Source organism: Symphodus melops (genome assembly GCF_947650265.1).
Source record: "Symphodus melops genome assembly, chromosome: 4".
NCBI lineage: Eukaryota > Metazoa > Chordata > Actinopteri > Labriformes > Labridae > Symphodus > Symphodus melops.
In genome coordinates, this window is record NC_136694.1 from 11,607,370 (window position 1) to 11,628,782 (window position 21,413).

Consider the following 21,413-nt stretch of genomic DNA (forward strand, 5'->3'; position numbering starts at 1 on the left):
ACTGAGCAGGTCATTTTCTGTGCTACGGCTTTCCTGCCTACACTACGTGAGCTTCCCACTCTCCTTTAGGTTCTTTTCTCTGTCAGTGTGGGCGGCCTGAAAAAGATCAACTTTCCAGTTTGCCTGACAAAATGGCAAAGCTCCTTTTTTCCCAGACCAGAGTAAAAAGCACAGCTCCAATACTTGCCTTTTTTTTTTTTTTTTTTTTTTTTTTTTGACCTGACGTGCAAAATCCCATTGACCACATGAACGTTTCACACTCAGTTGTTGCATTAGTTCATAGCAGTGATGGAGTGAGAAGTGAGTCCACTTACACTTGATGTGTTTGGAGAAGCACTTAATTTTTGTTCAGATGCAACAGTGCCATTCTTTTTCTCCATCATTTATTTTCCACTCAATATTTTGATGCTCAATTCAGATAGAGAGGGAGGCGGTTCAGGTTAGATGAGCTTTTAGTGGAATAAAAAAAAAAGTGGAAACAGTCGAAAGGAATAAATAAATATTAATGAATAAAGATCCAGAAAGAACAGAGTGTTTCTAGCTTTTCTCTGCAGATCTGATGTCAAACTGCAGACGGGGAGGGAGGTGAAATAGAGAGACCTCAGGGTAGTTTGTTGAGATGTCAGCTCTGATGTATGTTTATGGGCTGAAACGTTCTGCAGGTGCAGGTGTTTGGGATGCAGGCAACACAACACCGATTTTTCATTATTATCTTTTTCTGCCAAGAGACTCTCATGCAAATGTAATAATGACACTGGTTTTCGAAATGTGTTTCTGTAGCAGCATGAGGTAAAGAGAAGGATGAGAGAGAGAGGGAACACGTTGGATATAGACTTTAGCGCCTTTCTTTCTTAATAATTTGTTTTGCCATTTGGCAGTACAGAAACTTTAAGTATGCCATATTCTCCCTTTTCTTTAGAGAGCGTACATTTAGCCTTCTTTGCCAACGCTTGCATTTTTTCTGATCAGCTTCTCTCAGTGACTTTGCCTGGCTTGTTGCTGTCGGTGGATTAACCCTTAAACTTCTTATTCTCTTTTTCTCTGCTCATTTCCCTCCTCCCTGTCTTTTTTCTCCTTCTCTCTCCCAAACGCAATCCAACAACCATTCAACAACACACACACACACACACACACACACACACACACACACACACACACACACACACACACACACGCACGTGTATTCTGAATCACGCACCATAACCTGTCAATGGTGACCATAGCTGGCAATGCATGTGTGGCAATGCCCCACAAAATAGGGCGCATCATCGAGGGGAGCCCGGCAGACCGCTGCGGGAAGCTGAAAGTCGGCGACCGCATCCTGGCTGTGAACTCATGCTCCATCACCAACAAGTCCCACTCCGACATCGTCAACCTCATCAAGGAGGCTGGGAACACCGTCACGCTACGTATCATTCCTGGAGATGGTGAGTAGAGAATAAGAGTTAGAAACTTGACAAACTTGTGATTTTGTTCGTATAAAAGGGGAACTCAGAAACCTCAGGGGTCTCCAAAGGCACCTTCAAGGGTCCTTCCAATAACATGGAATATTCCTCACCTGCACATTTTAACATTATCCAACAAAATTCCTCTACTGGTCAAGATTTTGATCATGAATGGAGTCGGGAGTTTTTCAAACTGCTTGGCATGTAAGAAAACCAATGGCATCAAAATACAATATTTCACTGTTGGTTAAGTGCGAAGAGTCTATTTAAGGTGCAGGACATGTCGTCACTTTCTTCAGTGGTTATACAATGTTGTGTTAGACGAAACGTTCAGTTCCTTACCAGAGTGGAACATCCCCGCAGTGATGACAGAACTTCCTCTTCAGGGATATTATGGAAACCTTTCCAGTCTTTGCATTTCTGCCTCCAGCGCGCCTGCACTTCAAAAATCAGAGATAGACGTGTACGTGAGTTTGTGTGTTTTGGTGTCTGAGAAAAAGAAGGGAGGGGGGGAAAAAAACGTCCTCTGTGACGCTCTGTGATGTGCTTGTGTCTCTTATGACAAATTGGTTGTAAGGAAAAGTTTGTCTATATTTTCTAGTGTTGTGGTGCAGACAGATCCGCCCGGCATGCTCTACAAATACAGTTAAATTAAGTGTATGCGTCTGTGAGAGGACGGCAATACTCCCTGTCAACCTGATCACTGGTAGAAATTGGAGCGATTTGTCCGCCGCTCGCTGCTTTCCGGCTGACTTCTTAATGATTTTTTTTTTTCTTTTCTTTTCTGCACAGCGGTTGATGAGAACAGTATGCCTCGAATACCCTAGAGCAGGAGAGCAGGAATAACTGGATATGCTCTATCAGAAAGTTTTTGCTTTGTGTTTATGTGCATGTGTCAGACAAACAGACGCAGGCAGTGACAGGGAAAAAAAACAACAACCTGTGGCTTCTACTTGAGTTGTGTCTCTGAGTGTTTGTTTTCTCTGCTTCTGTTTACACGAGGCTGCGCACGCTTATTTTTTGTGGCAATCAATCCTCTCTAAACTTTCTGACATGAATAAACACCATCGGAAGAGATTCTCTCAAGGTGAAGTCAGGTTCAGCTCCTTTCCAATAAGCTCACCTCTCCCCTGTGTGGGGAAAGCAGTCAGAGTTTAGCAGTGATGGATGCTCAATACTTGTGCAAAGACAGGAAACCTGCTGGTGCACTGTAAAGCAAGCACAAACAGATAATGCCTTCATCAGAGCCTGTGCAGCACAGAGCAGGAACACCTCATTGCTTCCTATTAAGTGTAAGAAAAGAGAGACGGATCCGCCTTACTGGAGGTGAAATGATTCTAAGCAACACCTTGGGTTACTTTGTAGTTGTGTTGTCTCTTATCTCATCTCCCTTTATTTCCCTTTTTCCTTTTTTTAGAAGTTCTCATTTCAATTCGAACTGCTCTTGTTCCTATCTCGGTCCACACGGCGCAAGAGGGCAGACTGCACTGTCTAGAGACAAATTACTGAATCAGCTCAGTGATTTTTTTTTCTTTTTTTCCATGCACCATCAATGTTTTTAAAAGCGCGGGCAGAGGAAGAGGCAGTGAGGTCATGAGCAGAATGGAAAGACAGATTGAAACACAGAGCGAGTTCGATGAATTCACAGAAAAAGTAGTCAAAGGGGAGATACGTGGAGAGGAGTGGAGGAAGTGAGGATATCCAAGTCAGCAGATGGGTTAACACAGTGTCTGATTTGAGTCCACAAGCATGTGAGATTGTAAACTGTTTGAGGTTTACGCCAGAATTTCTTAAGGCAGCAGTTCCAATCAAAGCTCGACCCGGCCAGGCTTCTGCTTGAGTGGTTGACTTGGCGTCTTATTGGCAAGAGGAACTCGAATAGTTGAGCCAATAGGCTTGGAGCTTGGAGGGGACTTGTGGAGGTGAAGGAGATGAATAGATGAAAGGGGAATGACTGTGAGAGGAATAGTGAGTAGGGGACTAAGCAGAGAGGAGTGGAGAGTTGTAATTAAATAAAGGATACCTGTAAGTCCAAGACGGATTAGATTGTTAAGAAGAAGAAAGGATACTTATGCAGCAAGAGTGCATCAGTGACGACCGTTTTTGGCGTCAGAGGCAGGATTCATTGATAACCAGAAATGATTGAATCAGTTAAGATCAAAGACAGAATAATCAGGAGTGCTTATGCCCCTTCGAGTAGAGGAGATGTACTACCGTTTGAAAAAGAGAAACCCAATCAGACAGTTCACTGACAAAAAGACTGAATGAAAAAAAGCTGTTATCTGCTGCTTTACTCTGGCGTTAGCCATGCCTTGTAGGAAGGCTTGTGAACTGATGGGGGTCCCTGTGGCTCAGCTTCCATTTGTTGCAGAAAGCAGCTGAACCTACGCTAAAACCTGAAAAATGTGTGAAATAGGAATTTAATTCAATCAGACAGAGTCCTCCAGGACACATGATACACTTCTATTACAGCGTTTTACTTTAAATGGAATTTATACTACATTCCATTACAGGGAAAAGGAAACATCAAATGTAGTCAATGAAATATAAAGGGGTTTTATGTCCCTGAACTGTGTCAAATAATTGTATTTTGCTGTCTGACATGACGAGCTAAATTTCGACCAGGCTTCTTGAAGAGCTCTTTATCCTCATATACGACTGTGTTTCCTTAAATTGGGACGCAGTGGATAAAACAGAAATTGATCATTTGTTAATCATGTTGTTTCATCAGTTTGACTGAAAACAGCAGAGAGACGAGATTCCTTATCTTCACACTGATTTTCAACTGCACACACTGTCCTTACGTCCTTAAAATCTGTTTTCTTTAACGTTTTAAGCAGATTTGCGTAAGAAAAAGGTTAAATGTTGATCTGTTTGTCTGTCTATCAACCGGTTGTTCTATCAGCTTTGTCCAAACTGCCACAGACATGACATCGAGGACCTCCTTTTGTCATCCCCAAAGGATGCCTCCCGCAAACTTTTCCTTGGATGCTACTTTATTGTTAACGCGTACAGTTTATCTAATATATATTTGTTTATATATATTCAAACAAATCACACGCTCATTCACAATAGCTGTACTTGATGTGTACAGGTTATACACTGCTAGACTAAGAATATGATCATATCTAAAATGACACCTTCTTTCGCAGTAGTTCTGTTGTTTTTGGATCTATGATTTTACAGCATCCCAGCTTGCTGTAAAACTCTCCATCTTTCTTCTTTAAGGACATGTTGCTTATTATAGCTGGCAATTAGGAGCAGGTGAACTTTAACACATCATAATATTGCATGAAATGTGCTTCATTGTGGAATGGGAAAAGTCACGACAAGCTTCTTTCTTCTTTTTACCTTCTTCTTCAGAGTCATCAAACGCCTCTTTGTTGACCAATGCGGAGAAGATCGCCACAATAACCACCACTCACACACCTCAGCAACAGGCTGCACCTGAGGCCAGGTAAGAGGCACATGACCAAATTGAGTATGTGTTAAATGATATGTAGTGCTATAAAAAGATGCACAGTGTTGGGTTTCTTCAGGGTAAGTGTAGAAAATGTGCATCACCCATATCACAAATCAAGATGGAGATCCGCTCACTTGATCTCAATTGTTTTTCTCTGGATGTTTTTTTTTTTGTCTCTCTTTAAGGAACAACACCAAACCAAAACAGGAATCATTTGAATTCAAAGCCCCTCAAGCACCTCCTCCCCAACCCCCCACACAACAAGTCTCACCTCAGGTAAGGAAGGACACACCAGTCATCAATTCCACCTGTCGCTTCACTCATACATGAATCTATTTCATGTGTCCATCAAACACCCAAGCCACCTCTGCTCCATTCCATCAGCTTCCCACCCACATCCACATTCATCTCTTCATAAATCCGTCCAGTTGATCACGCACCCGAACACTCGTTCATCCTGGGTCCCTTCATACATCAACTGATCCACCTCCCCAGCTTTCCAAGGACAAACAGAGAGCATTTTTATTTATTTATTTATTTCCCCCTTTACAACGACCTGCTGGCGTTATCAGGCTCCATGCATTAAGGAAAGTCTGTTTGCTTTCAAAGTAGCCCCTCAGTCCACTTTTCTCACCGCTGAATTAATCTGGCGGTGTGGAGATAGCTCTCACTGATAGCATTGATCCCTCAGCAGAGGAGATTAGGAGGGCGTGAAGACAGGAGCTGCTGTGGCCGTCTGCTTGTCCTTGTGGTGCCCGACTCTCTCTCCTTCTCTCTCCCTCGTTCGTGCCCTCTCTTTTTTTGTCCACCCAGAGCCCAAGGCATCAATAATTCAGCATCCTTACACATGAGGATATGCACAATCTCTCTCTCTCTCTCTCTCTCTCTCTCTCTCTCTCTCTCTCTCTCTCTCTCTCTCTCTCTCTCTCTCTCTCTCTCTCTCTCTCTCTCTCTCTCTCTCTCTCTCTCTCTCTCTCTCTCTCTCTCTCTCTCTCTCTCTCTCTCTCTCTCTCTCTCTCTCTCTCTCTCTCTCTCTCTCTCTCTCTCACACCACACACACACAAACACACACTCACAGAGTCTTGCACAACTATTAAAAAGGTGTGACTTTCCTGAAGGTGGCATTTGTCCCATGCTCCTGAAATAGAAGCCTAATTCACAGGACCGACACACCCTTTATATCCGGATCACAACTCTTGATGCAAATACGTTTCTCTGTCCCTCTCTGTCCCTGTGTGTGTGTTCTCTGTGTCTATCAGGATTCTGAGTTCTACTCAGTGGACCTGGAGCGAGACAACAAAGGCTTCGGCTTCAGTCTGCGAGGCGGCAGAGAATACAACATGGACCTGTACGTGCTGCGGCTAGCTGAAGACGGGGCAGCTGTCCGCAACGGAAACATGAGGGTACGGACAACGTGTGACACCCTGATGATGTCAGCAGGAATGTCTTTTTTCGGGTGCTAAGACAAGTTTAATTAGAAATGAGAATGCAATTGAAAATTGCATTAATTGATCAGCATTATGGACATTGCAGGATGCAGCATTTTTGAAGCTTGGCTCCCACTAGCTTAAAGTGTATCCACTCCTCACAGTTATTCACTGAATTTAATATTCTGCTATGTAGTCCCTTAAATGACTTAATTTTTGTCTCTGTGGGACTTACCTGGAATAATTTCAAATAAATGTAAAAAGATATTAAGCTTCACTCTTTGGAACCTGTCAAAGGACACCTGAGTCACATCGTCCATGTAGACTGTTTGCTTCTCATGTGCTACACGTGCTCATCCCTGTTTATGTTAACAAAACAGTAATGGCGGGATCTCTGCGTGCATCTCCGAAATTAAACCCAAAAAGGTTTTGACAAGCAGAAAAAGAGCCTTGTCTTCAGCGTTGCAGCAGTGCATTTTTCAGATAGTCAAGTGGATTTCTAAATGGATTACTGTTTAGTTGGATGAGTTCTGCAAAAAGAGACAATCCATAGGATTACTTTTGAAGAATAATGAAACACTGGAAAGTGATATGATAATAACTGTAATGATTAACATGGGGGCTTGTAATGCTGACTCATTGACTTCACAGTCAAAAACATTATTATCTTTTAACACAATTGTAAGTGCATTAATTAACCTTAACTACTGCAAATTATAAGTCACTGCACATAAACACAATCGCCCTGAAAGCCTTGTGCGTTTATCAAATATCAAATACTGCCGAGCATACCTTCTGACAGAATGTGTACACGTTAATAAATTAGCATGCCTCTACTTGAAAAGCGCCCGTCACGCTGATGTTGTCATAAAACTGAGATATTTAATTGTAATTATAATTAATTGCTTAAACTCGGAGCTCATCCCTTGAGCTGCTTGATTGAATTTGCAATAGAAGGTTAATTGATTCCGCCCGTTCTAGGTTTACATGTTGGCAGATACTGTATACTTCTGACCTATAAATCTGTGTAAGGTGTAAAGATACTCCCTTTAGGAAGTGTGTGGGTGTTTGCACATTTATGCATGCATATATGAATATGGAGTTTGTGTTGTGCACCTTATTAGCTAAAGGTATTAATAGCATCGGCAGCAGAAGCAGCTCTGTGAGGCAGAGAGAGGTGTCAGAGAGATCCATACTCTGCCAGAGAGGAATTCCCTCGGCACACAGAGCACTGACAGATAACTTCAGGCATGGAGGCAAAGAATCAGGAAACAGAAAGTCTAACTTCTGGCTCCTGTTATTTCTCCTCTCTCTGATTTTCCTCTCTCAGCGTCTCAGTTGCTGCTTTATAACGCAATTTGCCCTCTCCGGTAACTCTTGATTTTGAGAGATTTTTTTTTGTTACTGTTTTGTAGCACTCGATATGTAACTTCTCAATTTGTCCTCCCTTTCCCTTCCTCCTGCTGTCACTATTCCTTTGAACCTTGGTTCCTCTCATCTTTCCTCTTGCGTACTTTCTTTTCCACTGGCACTTGTTTTCCACATTCTGTCTTTTTCTTCTGCCTCCTCTCTCCTTTTCCTGCCTTATACTCTCTCTCTCCTCTTTCCCTGTATTACCTCTCCCCTCCACCACCCTCAACGGTCACTCCCTTCTCTTCCCACCAATCTTTGTCCTTCTTTCCTTCTTGTCCCTCTTCCTTTCCGTAGGTTGGCGATGAAATCTTGGAGATCAACGGCGAGAGCACGAAGGGCATGAAGCATGCGCGAGCCATCGAGCTCATCAAGAGCGGAGGCCGGCGTGCCCACCTGGTGCTCAAGAGAGGCGACGGCTCGGTGCCTGAATATGGTGGGTCAATCTACGAAAACATTCCCTTCTCCCCCATCTTCACGCCTTGAACCAGGGAACGCCCAGTGGACGGTGGTGGGTCGAAGGGGGGACGAACTTTTTTACCATTCCAGGACCCTTCACCCCTCCCTGGGACACATCCACCAGGGGAGGGGGTTGGTGTTGGTTGGTCTTTCTGGTGGAGGTCACTCCTGGGCTTTGGGATTTTTGGGGGATGCATAGGTGGAGGTTTTCTCCTTTGGGTGCTGCTGCCCGCTCATGCTGTCACCTGCTCTCAGTTTCCATGTCATCCCGCTGTCACTTTTCACCTTCTGACCACTGAGGAAAAGCACTCTGTTGGGACTGGACAGAGAGGTGGTGGGTCGGATGTCAGTGCTACTTGCTAACAGAAACTGTTTACAGGGTTTGAATGACCAGAGTGGTCAAAGTCAATGTTTCCTGTGAGTAAAAAGTAATGTTGAGGCCTCCTTCTGAAAACACTTTGATATTGTTATGAGTAAAGGAAACTTGATCCGTACCATCCCATGATAAAATGGGACATCTCTCAGCTTTGGTTAGACGTGACACAGGCATATTTATGATATTTATTGAAGGTGAATGTAAGCTACTGAGCTCTTAAGGGTTTATAGAGTGAGAACTGTTCGGAGAAGAAAAAGGCAGTCTGATGCTTTTTAAAGTCATTTTAAAGAGAGAATCTCACTGTACTGTGCTTGACGTTACTCACTGATCCATGGATTTTATTTGCACCCACTGTTACTGTAAGTTAAAAGCTGTGACCATAGGAGCTCCACCCATCCAGAGTCAAAAAGAGAACGAGTCACTCCAATTATATAGACGTTTTTTGTACAGTGATGAAAAGAATAGAGGCAAGTATTTTTGTTCCATGTACAGAGCCATGAATTGAAGCCACATATTAATGGATCAAAGTTTATTGCTGCATGAACTTGTCAAAAGTGTACATTGGATTTTTTTTCCCCCTTCTATTGTCTATTTTCCATAATATTTATGGAACATTTCTTTTTTTTAATCGTAATGACCAGTTTTGATTGATAGTCACGAGTCATCATAAATGTTCTTTTTTTCATTTTGTTACTTTTTATTTGAGTGGAGATGCATTTGCCTGTCTTGAGAAGTTCATCAATGTACTTTTATTTGCGCTAAGAATGTGCTGTCTTAACCTGCACCGATGTGAACTTGTATATTTTTGGATCATTGTTTGTACTTTTTAGTTGGCACAACCTTTGACAGTCTCTCCAGTATTTCTTTTGATTTCTGTCACCAATGTAAAACTGCTTCATACGCTGTTATTGTTGGTGTGTGAGTCTCACTGTCTTTTTTGGGGGTTTGGGTTTCTGCTGCTTCTGTGTCCACATGTGTAGGTGGGTGTGTGGGTTAGTGTGTCCGATTGTGTGTGCGATTGGTTCCAGGACTTTTCTCTGTAACTGATGATTTCCACTGAAAGGGTTTGGGCAATTTCCTGGACTGTCTTCTTTTTCTGAATGACTCAATGATCAAATAAACACGTTTTTTCATTGAAAAATCAACACAATAATTCTCCTTTTCTTCCTTCAAGTTGGTTCCTAGCGATCTAAACCCTGTGCTCTTCTCTTCTGTTTTTTTTTTTTTTTGTATCTTTCTCTTTCCTGTATTACGCTGGGCTCTTGTCTTCCTTCAGGGATGGTCGCTCCCCATCTCACTGCATGTATGAGAAATGACAAGATGGGGGAGGCCTCTGTCCTACAAAATCAGAACACGGTTTGTAACTGTCCTCCACTGTCGTCTGGCTCTCGCTCCCACTTGCCTTGTCTCTCTCTTTCTCCATCCTGATCTCTGTGTGGTATGGCCTCAACTCACCAAAGCCCGTGCTCTGCTCCATGCATAGAAATCCATTCACCCAAACTGCATCGCCAGTGCCGCCGCTGCCGTAGCCGCTGTGAAGGATACTGTATGCCTATGTCTTCACCAGTTACATTTCACATTTACCTTCAAATTCTCAATGTAAAATGAGATTTAGGTGTAACACCTACAATCTGATAGTTAATGAATCTTGTTTTCTGCTTATTTAGACAAACAGGACAAAGTTCCTTAAGGTGACACACAATTCATTTGACATCAATTTTTAAAGACTCAGCCTTCTTCTCATTGAGGCAAAACACCTCTTTTATGTCCTAGCTGATACTGCGTCTTAATTAGCCTCAAACATTTAGAAAGTTTCTAAGGCATCATGTCAGTGCATGAAAGAGCATGGCTAATCAGTCCAATCAGACAGCTTCATTATCATGCAGAACAGCAGCACTTCAACCAGCCCAGTCCAGCAAGCTGAGTCCCTTTCTGCCTCAGAGAGGTGACCTCAGCTCTACCTGAGAACAGGTTTGTTTCGTGAAGAAAAGAAAAAAAATATCTTCAAGCAATGGCTGCCTTTGTGTCACTGCCATTTATTCTCATGTCAGCTACACTGATGTTTTTACATTGGCTGTTTTTTTTTCCATCTTACAACTAGCCATCTCTGCTGGTATTAACATCAGAACGGCTTCCATTGAAAATGTTCTCAGCTTTATGTCCGTGTGATTGCACATGGTAAAAATGAAAGCTCATAGGTGCCTTTAGAGTCTAGATCCATGTTTGATCCCCTGCCCTGGTTTGTATTTCACATTCTTTTGCAGGCGACATTGTCGACGACAGCATCTCAGCCATCTCAGCCACAGGGTTACAAAACGCTGCGGAAGTAAGTGCCCTGCCCTCAACCAACGCACCATCAAGTTTCCCACCAGAACCAAACCAGTCATCCCGGAGCAAGAAGGAGCCAAGCCGCCACACTACTGGCACCGGCAAGCACCACCATTCCAAACATCGCCACCGCTCCCCCAACAAGAAAAGTAGCAAAGGAAAAAACAAGGGGAAGTCATCAGGCGTAAGAAATAAGCTGTTCAAAAAGAAGGATGACAAGGGAAGTGACAACCAGCCCCATTCCAGGGGCCACCACCGCAGCCGCCATCGTTCTCCTGAGAAGGGGCGGTCACGCAGCGCAGAAAACACACTGGATAGCCGTCACAGGGGACATCGACAAGGGCGCTCACCAGACAGACAACATCGTCACCATTCCCCTCACCGTCACCATCGCTCCCCTTACCGCTCCCCTTACCGCTCCCCTTACCGTTCTCCACGCCGCCACAGGTCCCCCCATCGTTCTCGGCACTACTCCCCAAGACGCCATGCCCACTCTTCAGACCCCTACCGCCGCCATGCTTCTCCTCAGAGGCAGAGGGGACGCAGCAATGAGAAGCCCACAGTGGATGACGCCGTTTTGAAGGAGCCGCCAAAGTATTCAGAGCCCAGCCTCCCTGCGGAGGACAGCATCCTCCGTGAGCTGCCAGCCCTGGACCGCCTGAACCGGGAAGCGACGCTCCCTCCACTACGCAGAGAGGATCACCTGTTTGGGGATGACAGCCTGCTGTTGAAAGCGTCCTCCATGGAGAAAGCCTACAGGGGGGACAGCTTGCTAAAGGACTTGGCATCAAGCAGTTCCAGGGACACCTACAGAGACATCACCTTGCCCAGAGTGCGGACCCCCGACTCAGATTCAGCCTACAAGAGATACAGCTCGCTGCTGAGGGGACGCTCACCTGAAAGGAGGAATGGGCTCTTCGCCAGCCGAGGAAGTTCCCCCGAGCCGCAATACCGAACCCGCAGCCTAGGGCGAGACATCTCCCCGATCAGGAGCAACACGAGGCATGACTCCGAGGACGAAGAGGATGATGACAACTTTGTAGCAGCAAAGGTGAGGGAGTACTACAGCACGCTTCAGAGAAACACCCGTCGCTCATCCATGGCCACACTCCCCGAGCCCAAGAAGACCTACAAGACAAACCCCAAAGACCTGAGCATCTGATTGGACGGCTGTTAGAAAATAGCAGCATCAACCCACAATACACCTCAAATACTTATTTTTAATAACATTCGGTTCAACACAAATGCACCCAACTGTGAACTAACACACACATACAAACCAGACAACACTAACTTCAATGCTTTCACAAATGCACACACAGACACACACACACACACACACACACATACATATATACTAATCACACACGTGCATATTATGTAACATATTATTGACAAGACAGTGATTCTAAAATGACTTTTGGGAGCTGTTTTTTTTTTTTTGTCTTTTTTTTTCATCTTTCTTGTTTTTTGTTTAGCGTTCTACATTTACAGTAAATAACAGAGTTTTCCAGAAAATGTAAAACCATAAAAAAACAATGATGTGCCTAACAGTTCCATTAATGACAACAATTTGATTTCCATTTGATACGTGACGAGCATTTTGTGCTGCGGTCATTGTCAGATGATGAATGGATGTACTTTTCCACAAGGAACCCACGGAAGTACTGCGCACCCAAATCACTGTAACGGGTGCTCACAATGATGCTGTGCATGTCCTTACCGGTTTCAATGTCTCTCTCTCTTTCTCTCTCTCTCTCTCTCTCTCTCTCTCTCTCTCTCTCTCTCTCTGTCTATCTCTCTTTCTTTCTCTCTCTCTCTCTCTCTCTCTCTCTCTCTCTCTCTCTCATTTACTCTCTCTCCCCAGTGCCACTGTTTTTTAGACATTTGACCAGACTATAGCACAAGCCTGCATTTGTTTGTATATTTTTGACAGTTTGCAGTATGTGTACATTCAGAGGTGATCATTTTAAATGAAGGAAGGGGAAATTAAAAGTTCAACTATGATGATGATGTTAAAATAAAATAATATATTCAACAAATAAAACCGTGTGTGGTTGTTTTGGTTCGGCCTCTGTTGGAATTTGATCTAAATCTCTGCAGTTCTTAACATTACAAAAATGAAGTCTGAAGTGAAAAAGCAGCAGAGGGAGATATTGGGTGGCAGGTAGAAGGAGATTGTAGAGTACTGAGCTCTCATCATTTGGGCAAACGAAAGACTAGCAGACTGAAGAGGCTGACATTGTTATCGCTGGCCTCCCATAAGTGTGGATCTGAGTGTGAGAGGATTTGTGGATAAGTCTTTGAAGAAAAGTAAAGCAAAGAGCTTCCATCCTTTCTCAACATCAAAGCGTAGATTGAGCAGTCTTAAAAAAAAAAATTTTCCTCCACTCCTCTCACTGCTTTCTTTGATTAGAGCGCTTTCAATGGCCCACTTTTCCAGTCATCCTCAACAGTCCTTCCTCTTTTATTCCCTCTCTTAGCTAAACATTTCGACACCTTCTGGTAAAAAAAAACAACAACTACGAAGCTGCATCCATATTTCAAAACAGTGGCAGAAACATATGGGTGATGACACCAAGCTGTGTGTACTGTTTTATTTCCCCTCCAGAAACAACAATAGATGGTGGAGTGAAAAAGCAGAACATAGAGTGGTGACTCTTGGTGACCTGTGAATGCCAGCAGGGATGTGCTTTTGCAGAAAAACGAAGTATTTTCTCTGGCATTGCCCGATGCTGAGGATTTACAGGCAGCGGAGGTGTAGTATGCTGGATTTAGTCCAACAACACGCTTTTTTTTCCTTTCACTTTTATCTTTTCAGATCATTTTTAATGTCATTCACTTTTAAGATTCAATCATTGAAATATTCAAGAACCAATGGGTGTCTTCCAACTCAAAGACAATTTTCTTCTGAGGTGATATTTACCCTCCTCACAGCCTCACTTGGATGCATAGATGTGCGCGCAAACATGGTCTGAAATGAGGATTGTCTTGTCTTACGTCATGTCTAGTTTCTGCAGCACATGCCAAGGTCCCCGATACCATATGTTGCAAATGCATTTAAGATTTCCCACTGGACACAGGCTGCAGCTCATGAGAGGAAATGGAAAGCAGAGATGAGGCATCATGATCAAACACTTATCATATCAGAGCTTTTTTTGGCCCAGTTTCTCTGCGATTCAACAGGGCCTCAGTGCATTTTACTCCTTTTGATGCAATGATCTGAAAGTGTTTTTACATGACCGCATTTACAAATTTGGCTTGCTGTGCCAGTAAGAGCCACATGCATTGCAACTCATTGTTTTGAGATAATTGATCATAAAATGTAAGTGGCACAGAGATTATTATAATATAATAATTATAATTTGTCCTTTTTAGTCTTGTAAGAAATTGGTTTTATTTAGGGCAGACTGCAGACCACAAAGAAGAAACACAGAGGAAATGTTTGCATCCTGCACACACTCCTTGTTCTTTTCTTTCACAGTGAAGGCGAAGCGGCTCCTAAATAATGGATGCAATCCACTTTCAAGCAACACTCCCCTCTCTTTAAATCTCTCTCTCCCTTTTTATCAGGACACACGCCACTCCTTTTCATCATGAACTGCAGGAACACAGCTCCATGTTTTATTGCTTGTGCGACCCCAGAAATGATTAACAATCCTTGTCTGGTGACAATTCATCATGTCAGTGCCAGGCAGGAGGATGAGACAGTAATGAAATGCCCAGTAACAACACGACTACAGCCCAGCATGTTGAAGGCCCATCGGGTCAAGTCTCCATTCTCCCATCTGCTCAGCTTCAGGTGCTTTCGCTCCAACCTTGGAGCCCCTCAGCTTCCCAGTTGCCATGGAAACACCGATACAAAGGGCTCTTTCTGTGCGCTTACTGGAGAAGACGAGAGCTGTAGAAGCATAAACAAGGTGGAGATAGAGGAGTAAATGAAAAGAAGGGTGCAGTGTTATGTTGGTTTGTGTGTGCGCTCAGGACGTCAAGATGTCACGATAGGGATAAAGTTTTAGTTTTCTAAAAGGAAGCTTGGCTTCTATTTAGCAAGCCTTTTGTGATTCATCAGCTGTCATGTAGCAGCTGTCCTAATATTGCTTGTGTCTCATGCTCTGCTGTGCATGGAAAACTGGCCAATGCAGGATGAGGTGTGGGGTAAAGTGAGGTGTGTTATTATCTATGTAGTGTATTTTGCTTATCATGATTACAAACATTGCTCTAAAAAGGATATATTGTGTATTCAGGTAAAGTGTGGGGCGATTCAAGTGGCAGCTTTCATTTAGTTGAAAAAAATTAATTGAGCAGTACACAGTCAGGTATTATAAAATCAATTGGACCATTTTTTCCTTCAGTTGAAACCTCCCAGGTTTTAATTTTATTCTGGTCCAAAGGTATATTTAGGGAGACACATCAAATATCCCAAAAAATACTTCAATGTTGAATTTGTACAGCTGGTAATTGTGTGTGTGTTTCAAATCTTTCATACAGATTTAATAAATAAGGGACATCTTCTTTTATCCTGATGATGGAACACTTCAATGATTTATTTGTTTATACACCTCTTCACAAAAGGGGAAGCATTTATCTTGAGGGTGGAGGTAAAGAGACTATCTTAAGGCTGAAATAGCCCATGATTTTTGTGAATAGTCCAGTTTAAAGGTACAGTATGAGCATGCTATTGCTAAACTTTGATATACATAATGTTCACATCAACATAACATTACTGTTGATGTCACTATTAGCCTATCATTCAAGGCTGTATCCAAAAGGCAACTGGAGTTGTTCGATGTTATTGAGGATGTTTCACCTCTCCTCGGAAAGACTTCAGTTCCAAAGTGACTGGTGAACAGAGATATAAATATATGTAAAAAGTACATTTCTAGCATCGTGGATGGATTAACCTTTGAATAATCTCTGTTTAGGCTCTTCACACAGGGTTTGGATTTTAAGCAAGCTGTGGTTTATGCAGGAATAACAGTCCACGTAGGCAGAACCATTACCTGCACTTTTGCATCACGACTCTCATCAGCAACATTCTTACAATCATCTATTTATCTCTGCAAACAGGAACCTGCATGAAAGTGCTAATGTTATCTATCAGACAATGATGAGTGAAATCCATGATTGAGTCTTAAATAAGTTTGACCTTGATGACTGAGAGAGCCCACATTGTGAGCATGTTCTTGCTAAAATGTTAGCATTTAGCACAAAGCTTCTTTGTCCAAGTTTAGTCAATGAGCCTGACCGACAGCTGGGAAAAAAAAATTACTTGTTCAGATGTTACTCCCGGGTTAAACTGATGATTTTCTTACCAACATTGCAGGTCCTCTCAGTGCCAAAGACAGGTGAAGCCTTTTTAGCAGATCAATTTATTGCATAGTGGGCAGAACTTTAGTGTTTGGATCAACTCTCACAACACATGGCATCAAAACAGCAAAACCCAGACATACAAAATGTGCAAAAAGCTGGTGAACTTGCTGAATCATGTATAAGCATAGGAGTCTGATAGAACTTTAGGAGCAAAATAAATCCATGACAAGTATTTGCTAATGTTACTCCTTGTCAGCAGGATACTTTTGTGTTGTGTCCAAAATTACTCACTCATTCCTTCCTCCCTGCATAGACAGTTCTCCGTAGCGGACTACATTGTGCACTCATTTGGCACAATGAGAAAAACATTAATTAATGTTGTGTAACTAAAGTGTGCAGCTTTAGCCGTCCGAGGATCAATAATAATAATAATTTATACTTTATTAATCCTGCAAGGGGTAATTCGGTTTGCACTCTGTTTAATAGACATGACCACACACATAGGCCGAAATACACACTCATGCACAAACAGGATCTGAGTGACAAGCATTAATGGAGAGTGAGAGGGCTACCCCAGCAAGCCCTCCAGAGCAGTTTTGGGGTTCGGTGCTTTGCTTAAGAGCACCTCGGCAGTACTCAGGAAGTGGATTGGCACCTGCAGCTACTGGGCCAATTTCCAGATTTGGTCTGTCCCGGCCACCCTCCGGTTCCTGACCAAAATCCCTCCTGACTGAGCTTCTGCCGCCCCAGAAAATAACTGATAGTACGAATTCCTGTGTATTCGTTCAGTTTGGATACACTCTGTAGAAATGATGTTGATGTCAGCAGACTATTCTAAGTAGCTATGACCATAGAAAGATGAAAGACGTAAATCATATGGAATGTCTCTGAAGTAAAAGGTACTGACTCAACTAGTGTAATGAGAGATTTTTCGAAATAGATGCTTGACATTCAAAGAGTAAAGGTAATATGATTCTCCATACAATGTATAGAGGAATCTAAAGCTGGAAAGAATTTGTGACATATGTTGTGAACTAACGGATACACAGAGATCATTAAAGTTGTCTGTTCTACAGTTTACACTAAGTCTCAGTGTTTCTTGTTGCACCACCAATTTGGGTTATGCCGTCTTCTATCATCCAGTCTGTTTTATAGATTCAGCATTAGGGACGTTTGATTAAACCCCTTACAATAACAGCATGAATTTCAGTGTTTTTCCTATTAGGCCCATACTGATTGTATATATATATATATTTATTTTAATGGGGGGGGGGGGGGGGGGGGATTTGCACCATGACATATTTATTTGTGCTTACAGACTCTAGACTCATGCCTCATCATCATTATGAAGAAATTAACTTAACTCGGTGAGAATTTTGCCTGGGAGCGTTCAAAAGTCTTTGAACCGCAATGCATGACGGCATATGTTACTTTGATACGACCGGTGATACTACCGGTTAAACACTACTTTTCACAAGGCATTGAGGGATACCCTTAGTTCACTATGGATACTACAAAAAGGCATATTCTGTCATGTCTCGCATCTAGGCAGCCCCTCCTTCTCCTGTCTGTCTAACGCTCATGTTTCTCTCCCTGATTGCAAGTGTGGTGGGTGTGGTTTCTCTCCTCAGGAGGCACCAGGTGTGTCACATCAGCAATAAACCCGGGCTGTACAAAACCAGCAAATTGTCTCTGACTCATCACCAGATCGTTCCATCTACAAGGTGTAGGAATTCAACCTCAACCTATGAAGTAACTGTGCGTCTCTTTGGATTAGCCTGTGGAGCTAACTTTTTGTATTTTTCTGCCTGTCCCAGCGGAACTTGGGACTTCCCACCAATCCTCCCTTTGCCACCATTTTTGAGTCACTTTGTAAATAAAATCCTGCTCACATATCCCCACCTGTCTCTGTTGACTCTCCATAACATATTCACTATATAGTATATATATAGTGAATGGCGTGTGATTTCAGACACAGCCTCAGGCTCTGTTTTTAAAACACAATAACCTCAGCAGTGTTACTTGTATTAGCGTTCTGCTCGCTTTCACAGCAGGCATTCTGATTGGTCATGGTGAGAAAACCCCAGCTGTTACTAATAGGGTTAACGATGGCTCTGCTTCCTTAACATGGCCAAATAAGGCATGACTGGAACAGTGATAGTTCCAATACAAGGCCCTGTCAAACCCTGTGATTATTGTAATTATTCACACCTGTGCTCTTCCTGATGTATTGTTAAAAATACCTAGTGATGAGAAAACAGCCTAATGCAGGTTTAAAGAGAGTATCTGGAATTTATGGTGATGAAAAATGTTTTTATTTGTACTGATATTTGCACCCACAGTGGAGGATTTCTCTTCCTAAAGTAATGGTTCAGTGGACTATGCTGCAACTGTAGGTGAGTTTTACAGTTATATTTATTATATTTGTTAAAACATGGGAGGGAGATTCGATTCTTGAGTGGCAGCATTTCAAAAGATGAGGTTGGAATGAAGCCTCCCCACACTTACCACTGCAGCTACTCCTTTGGTGATGTCAGGACACTGAACTTGGCACTAAGGTATCACTCCAGACTTGAGTTCAAATGTTTGCATTTTTGCATGAATAATGGGTGAAGAAGCATATCCCTCATTTGTGCACCGAGGTGTGCTGACTTGAGTGTTTTTCCTTTTATCAGGCCTCTGTCTCACAACTTAATCCCTGAGTCGGATTTAGCACAAGGTGTCCGTGATCAAAGCCAAATTACGCAACATTTTTTTGTAAAAATGACATCATTTAAAGGACAAACTCATCTTCTATAGAAAAAAGAGAGAGCTGCCTGAAAGTGTCCCACTGAAGGGATAAAATAGTTATACTGTCATAAGAAATATATGTGGAAATGTTGGCTTTGCCTGTTTCACTATTGAATGATTCATTTTAAACTTTGTGTGAGGCTGTTTGGTCATGGTTACACAAAGAAAAAGAGACCAACCAGACCTTTGGAGAAGTGCTTTGACTCCATTTTTATCTTTGGGAGTATGGCCAATAAACTGAGAAAATATACAGTTTCTCTTTCCTGAAAACAAAATGTATTAATTTATTTTTATTTGTCCAGGTAATTAACCAATTGACCATCTCTCACAAGGGTGACCTGGCCAAGAGGGCAGCAGCACACCTCATAATAAATAGTACATGATATAAAAAAAACATTTACAGACAAGAAGTGAAGAGAAAAGAACAATTGCAATAAACAGATCGATATACAGATAAAGTGCATCGTCATTATGACAGATTACAATTCCGACACAGGCGTTGTCTGATTGTCTTGAGTTGTTTTTTTTTTTTCCCTCTAAGATCGAGCCAAAGGCTTCAAGTGAAATGAGGTTGGCCATTTTCAAGTCATTTTGGAGAAAGTAGAGGGAGCTCACAGTGTCCGAGTTCAGTGCGGACACAAAGAACAGTTTAAAAACAACACAGAAACCCAAGGCGTATTGGCTTCTGGTTCTTTGAAGGTAGGCTGTGGCATTTGAAAAGCATTAAAATAGCATAAAGTCAGAGACTCCTTTGCAAGTTTGTCAGAGATTTCATTTCCCTTAATCCCAGAATGACCTGGTACCCATAAAAACACAATTTGACCACCTACATTCTCAACTTTAAGTAAGCAGCACAGGATCTCCTGAACTGAATCAGGACGAGATGTTGATGACTCCTCTCTTAATGCCACCAGGGCAGCTGCCGAGTCAGAACAGATTAAAGACTTTGAAGCCTTGGTGTCCCTAACCCACCATACGGCCCATAAAATGATAGATAGATAGATAGATACTTTTTTGATCCCGAGGGTAATTCAAGCAAATAGCCAAAAGTTCAGCCGTAAACGCAGACAAATGGTCAGATATGCGGAGACAATCGGATCTGAAGGTTAGACACATATATGCCAAACCCAGCTTTCCCTGATCCTGGAACCATCTGTAAAAATCTGCATTTATTCATCCTTCATCTGATTTTTGGTTGTTTTTTTTTTTTTTTATATATATAAACCTTTTATTCCAAGAAATATTTTTTCTATGTTTCTGCTCAAGCAGGGATAGATCTACTTGAGGTTCTGGGAGAAAGCAGAAGGAACAGGTGACCAAATAGCTCCAGATACTTTGCTTTGATCAAGCCCAATGCCTGAAATTGCTAGTTGCTTAATGTGTTGAAGGAAGTTAGCTTTCCTCTCTTGACCTACAAATTCCAAATAATATTCCAAAAGACACTTAGCGGCTGATCTTTATTTATACCCAACTTAATTTACTCCAATAATGGATCCCCAGTTTATCCCTTCTAATTCGCAGGGGATATTCCCCCATTTCCACCAGCAGGGCCGGAATAGCTGCTGTTTTAAAAGCTCCACTACAAATTCTTAGGGCCCTTGTCTGGACCCTATCCAACTTGCTAACAATAGCTTTAGCAGCGGATCCATACACAACAGACCCATAATCCAAAGTAGACCTTAAGGTCTCCCTCTCAGCCCCCCATTCACTTCTTGCTAAGCTTCTGAGGATATTACTTACTTTTCTCACATTTATTTAGGATTTTTTCGACACAAGTTTTCTCACAATTAGTGAGTCTTTTATCCATCCATACGCCAAGAAATGTAAACACATTTACTCTTTCTGTTGAGCAATCATATATCAGATAAATCTGGAAGTTTTATTTAAAGGCCAAAAATCATGAACTTAGTTTAAACCGCAGAGATCCTGAAGCACCAGCGGATGCCCACTGGACTACCTGATTAAAAGCTTTCTGAGTTTGCAAGAACAAATGCTGAATATTTTTCCCTCGCCTCCAGATGGCGCCTTCATCTGTAAACAAAGTCCTGATGGATTTTGAGAAAAATATCATTTATCATAAAATTGAAGAGGACTGATAACTGAGCACTGGGCAGTTCCATTTTCAATGTCAACTGATTCTGAGCAAGCTCTACCAACCCGCACCTGAATTGTCTGACAATTAAATGGATACTTCACCCATTTGCATTAAGCATTGTATCATTAGAAACATGGTAGCAGTGTTGAATGGTCGTAAATCCAGCCCTCATTTTGATTCTCAAAGAGATCACCATCATCCATATCCTCCCCTTCCTTCTCATCTTCCCTCTCACTGTTACCCACTGATATCTGACTTTCTCTCATAAACTGATGCAGATCCTGAGGAGCATAGTACTCCGAACTTA

General features: G+C 42.4%; 1 protein-coding gene across 7 annotated transcripts in view; it reads left to right on the top strand.

The window, feature by feature from the left end:
- The window catches only part of magi1b (membrane associated guanylate kinase, WW and PDZ domain containing 1b), a 119,510-nt gene extending 107,285 nt beyond the window's left edge, over positions 1 to 12,225 (top strand). For 5 of the 7 annotated variants that reach the window (XM_079341261.1, XM_079341262.1, XM_079341265.1 and 2 more), the window contains 6 exons: positions 1,224 to 1,427; positions 4,809 to 4,902; positions 5,094 to 5,184; positions 6,168 to 6,311; positions 8,043 to 8,181; positions 10,845 to 12,225. In XM_079341261.1, coding sequence (XP_079197387.1) covers positions 1,224 to 1,427; positions 4,809 to 4,902; positions 5,094 to 5,184; positions 6,168 to 6,311; positions 8,043 to 8,181; positions 10,845 to 12,070 — 1,898 coding nt within the window. In that variant the 3' untranslated portion in view covers positions 12,071 to 12,225. Of the gene's footprint in view, positions 1 to 1,223; positions 1,428 to 4,808; positions 4,903 to 5,093; positions 5,185 to 6,167; positions 6,312 to 8,042; positions 8,182 to 9,856; positions 9,937 to 10,844 lie in introns of all 7 variants that reach the window. The other 2 variants (XM_079341267.1, XM_079341264.1) reach the window with 2 other exon arrangements.
- Positions 12,226 to 21,413: the final 9,188 nt, after the last annotated feature.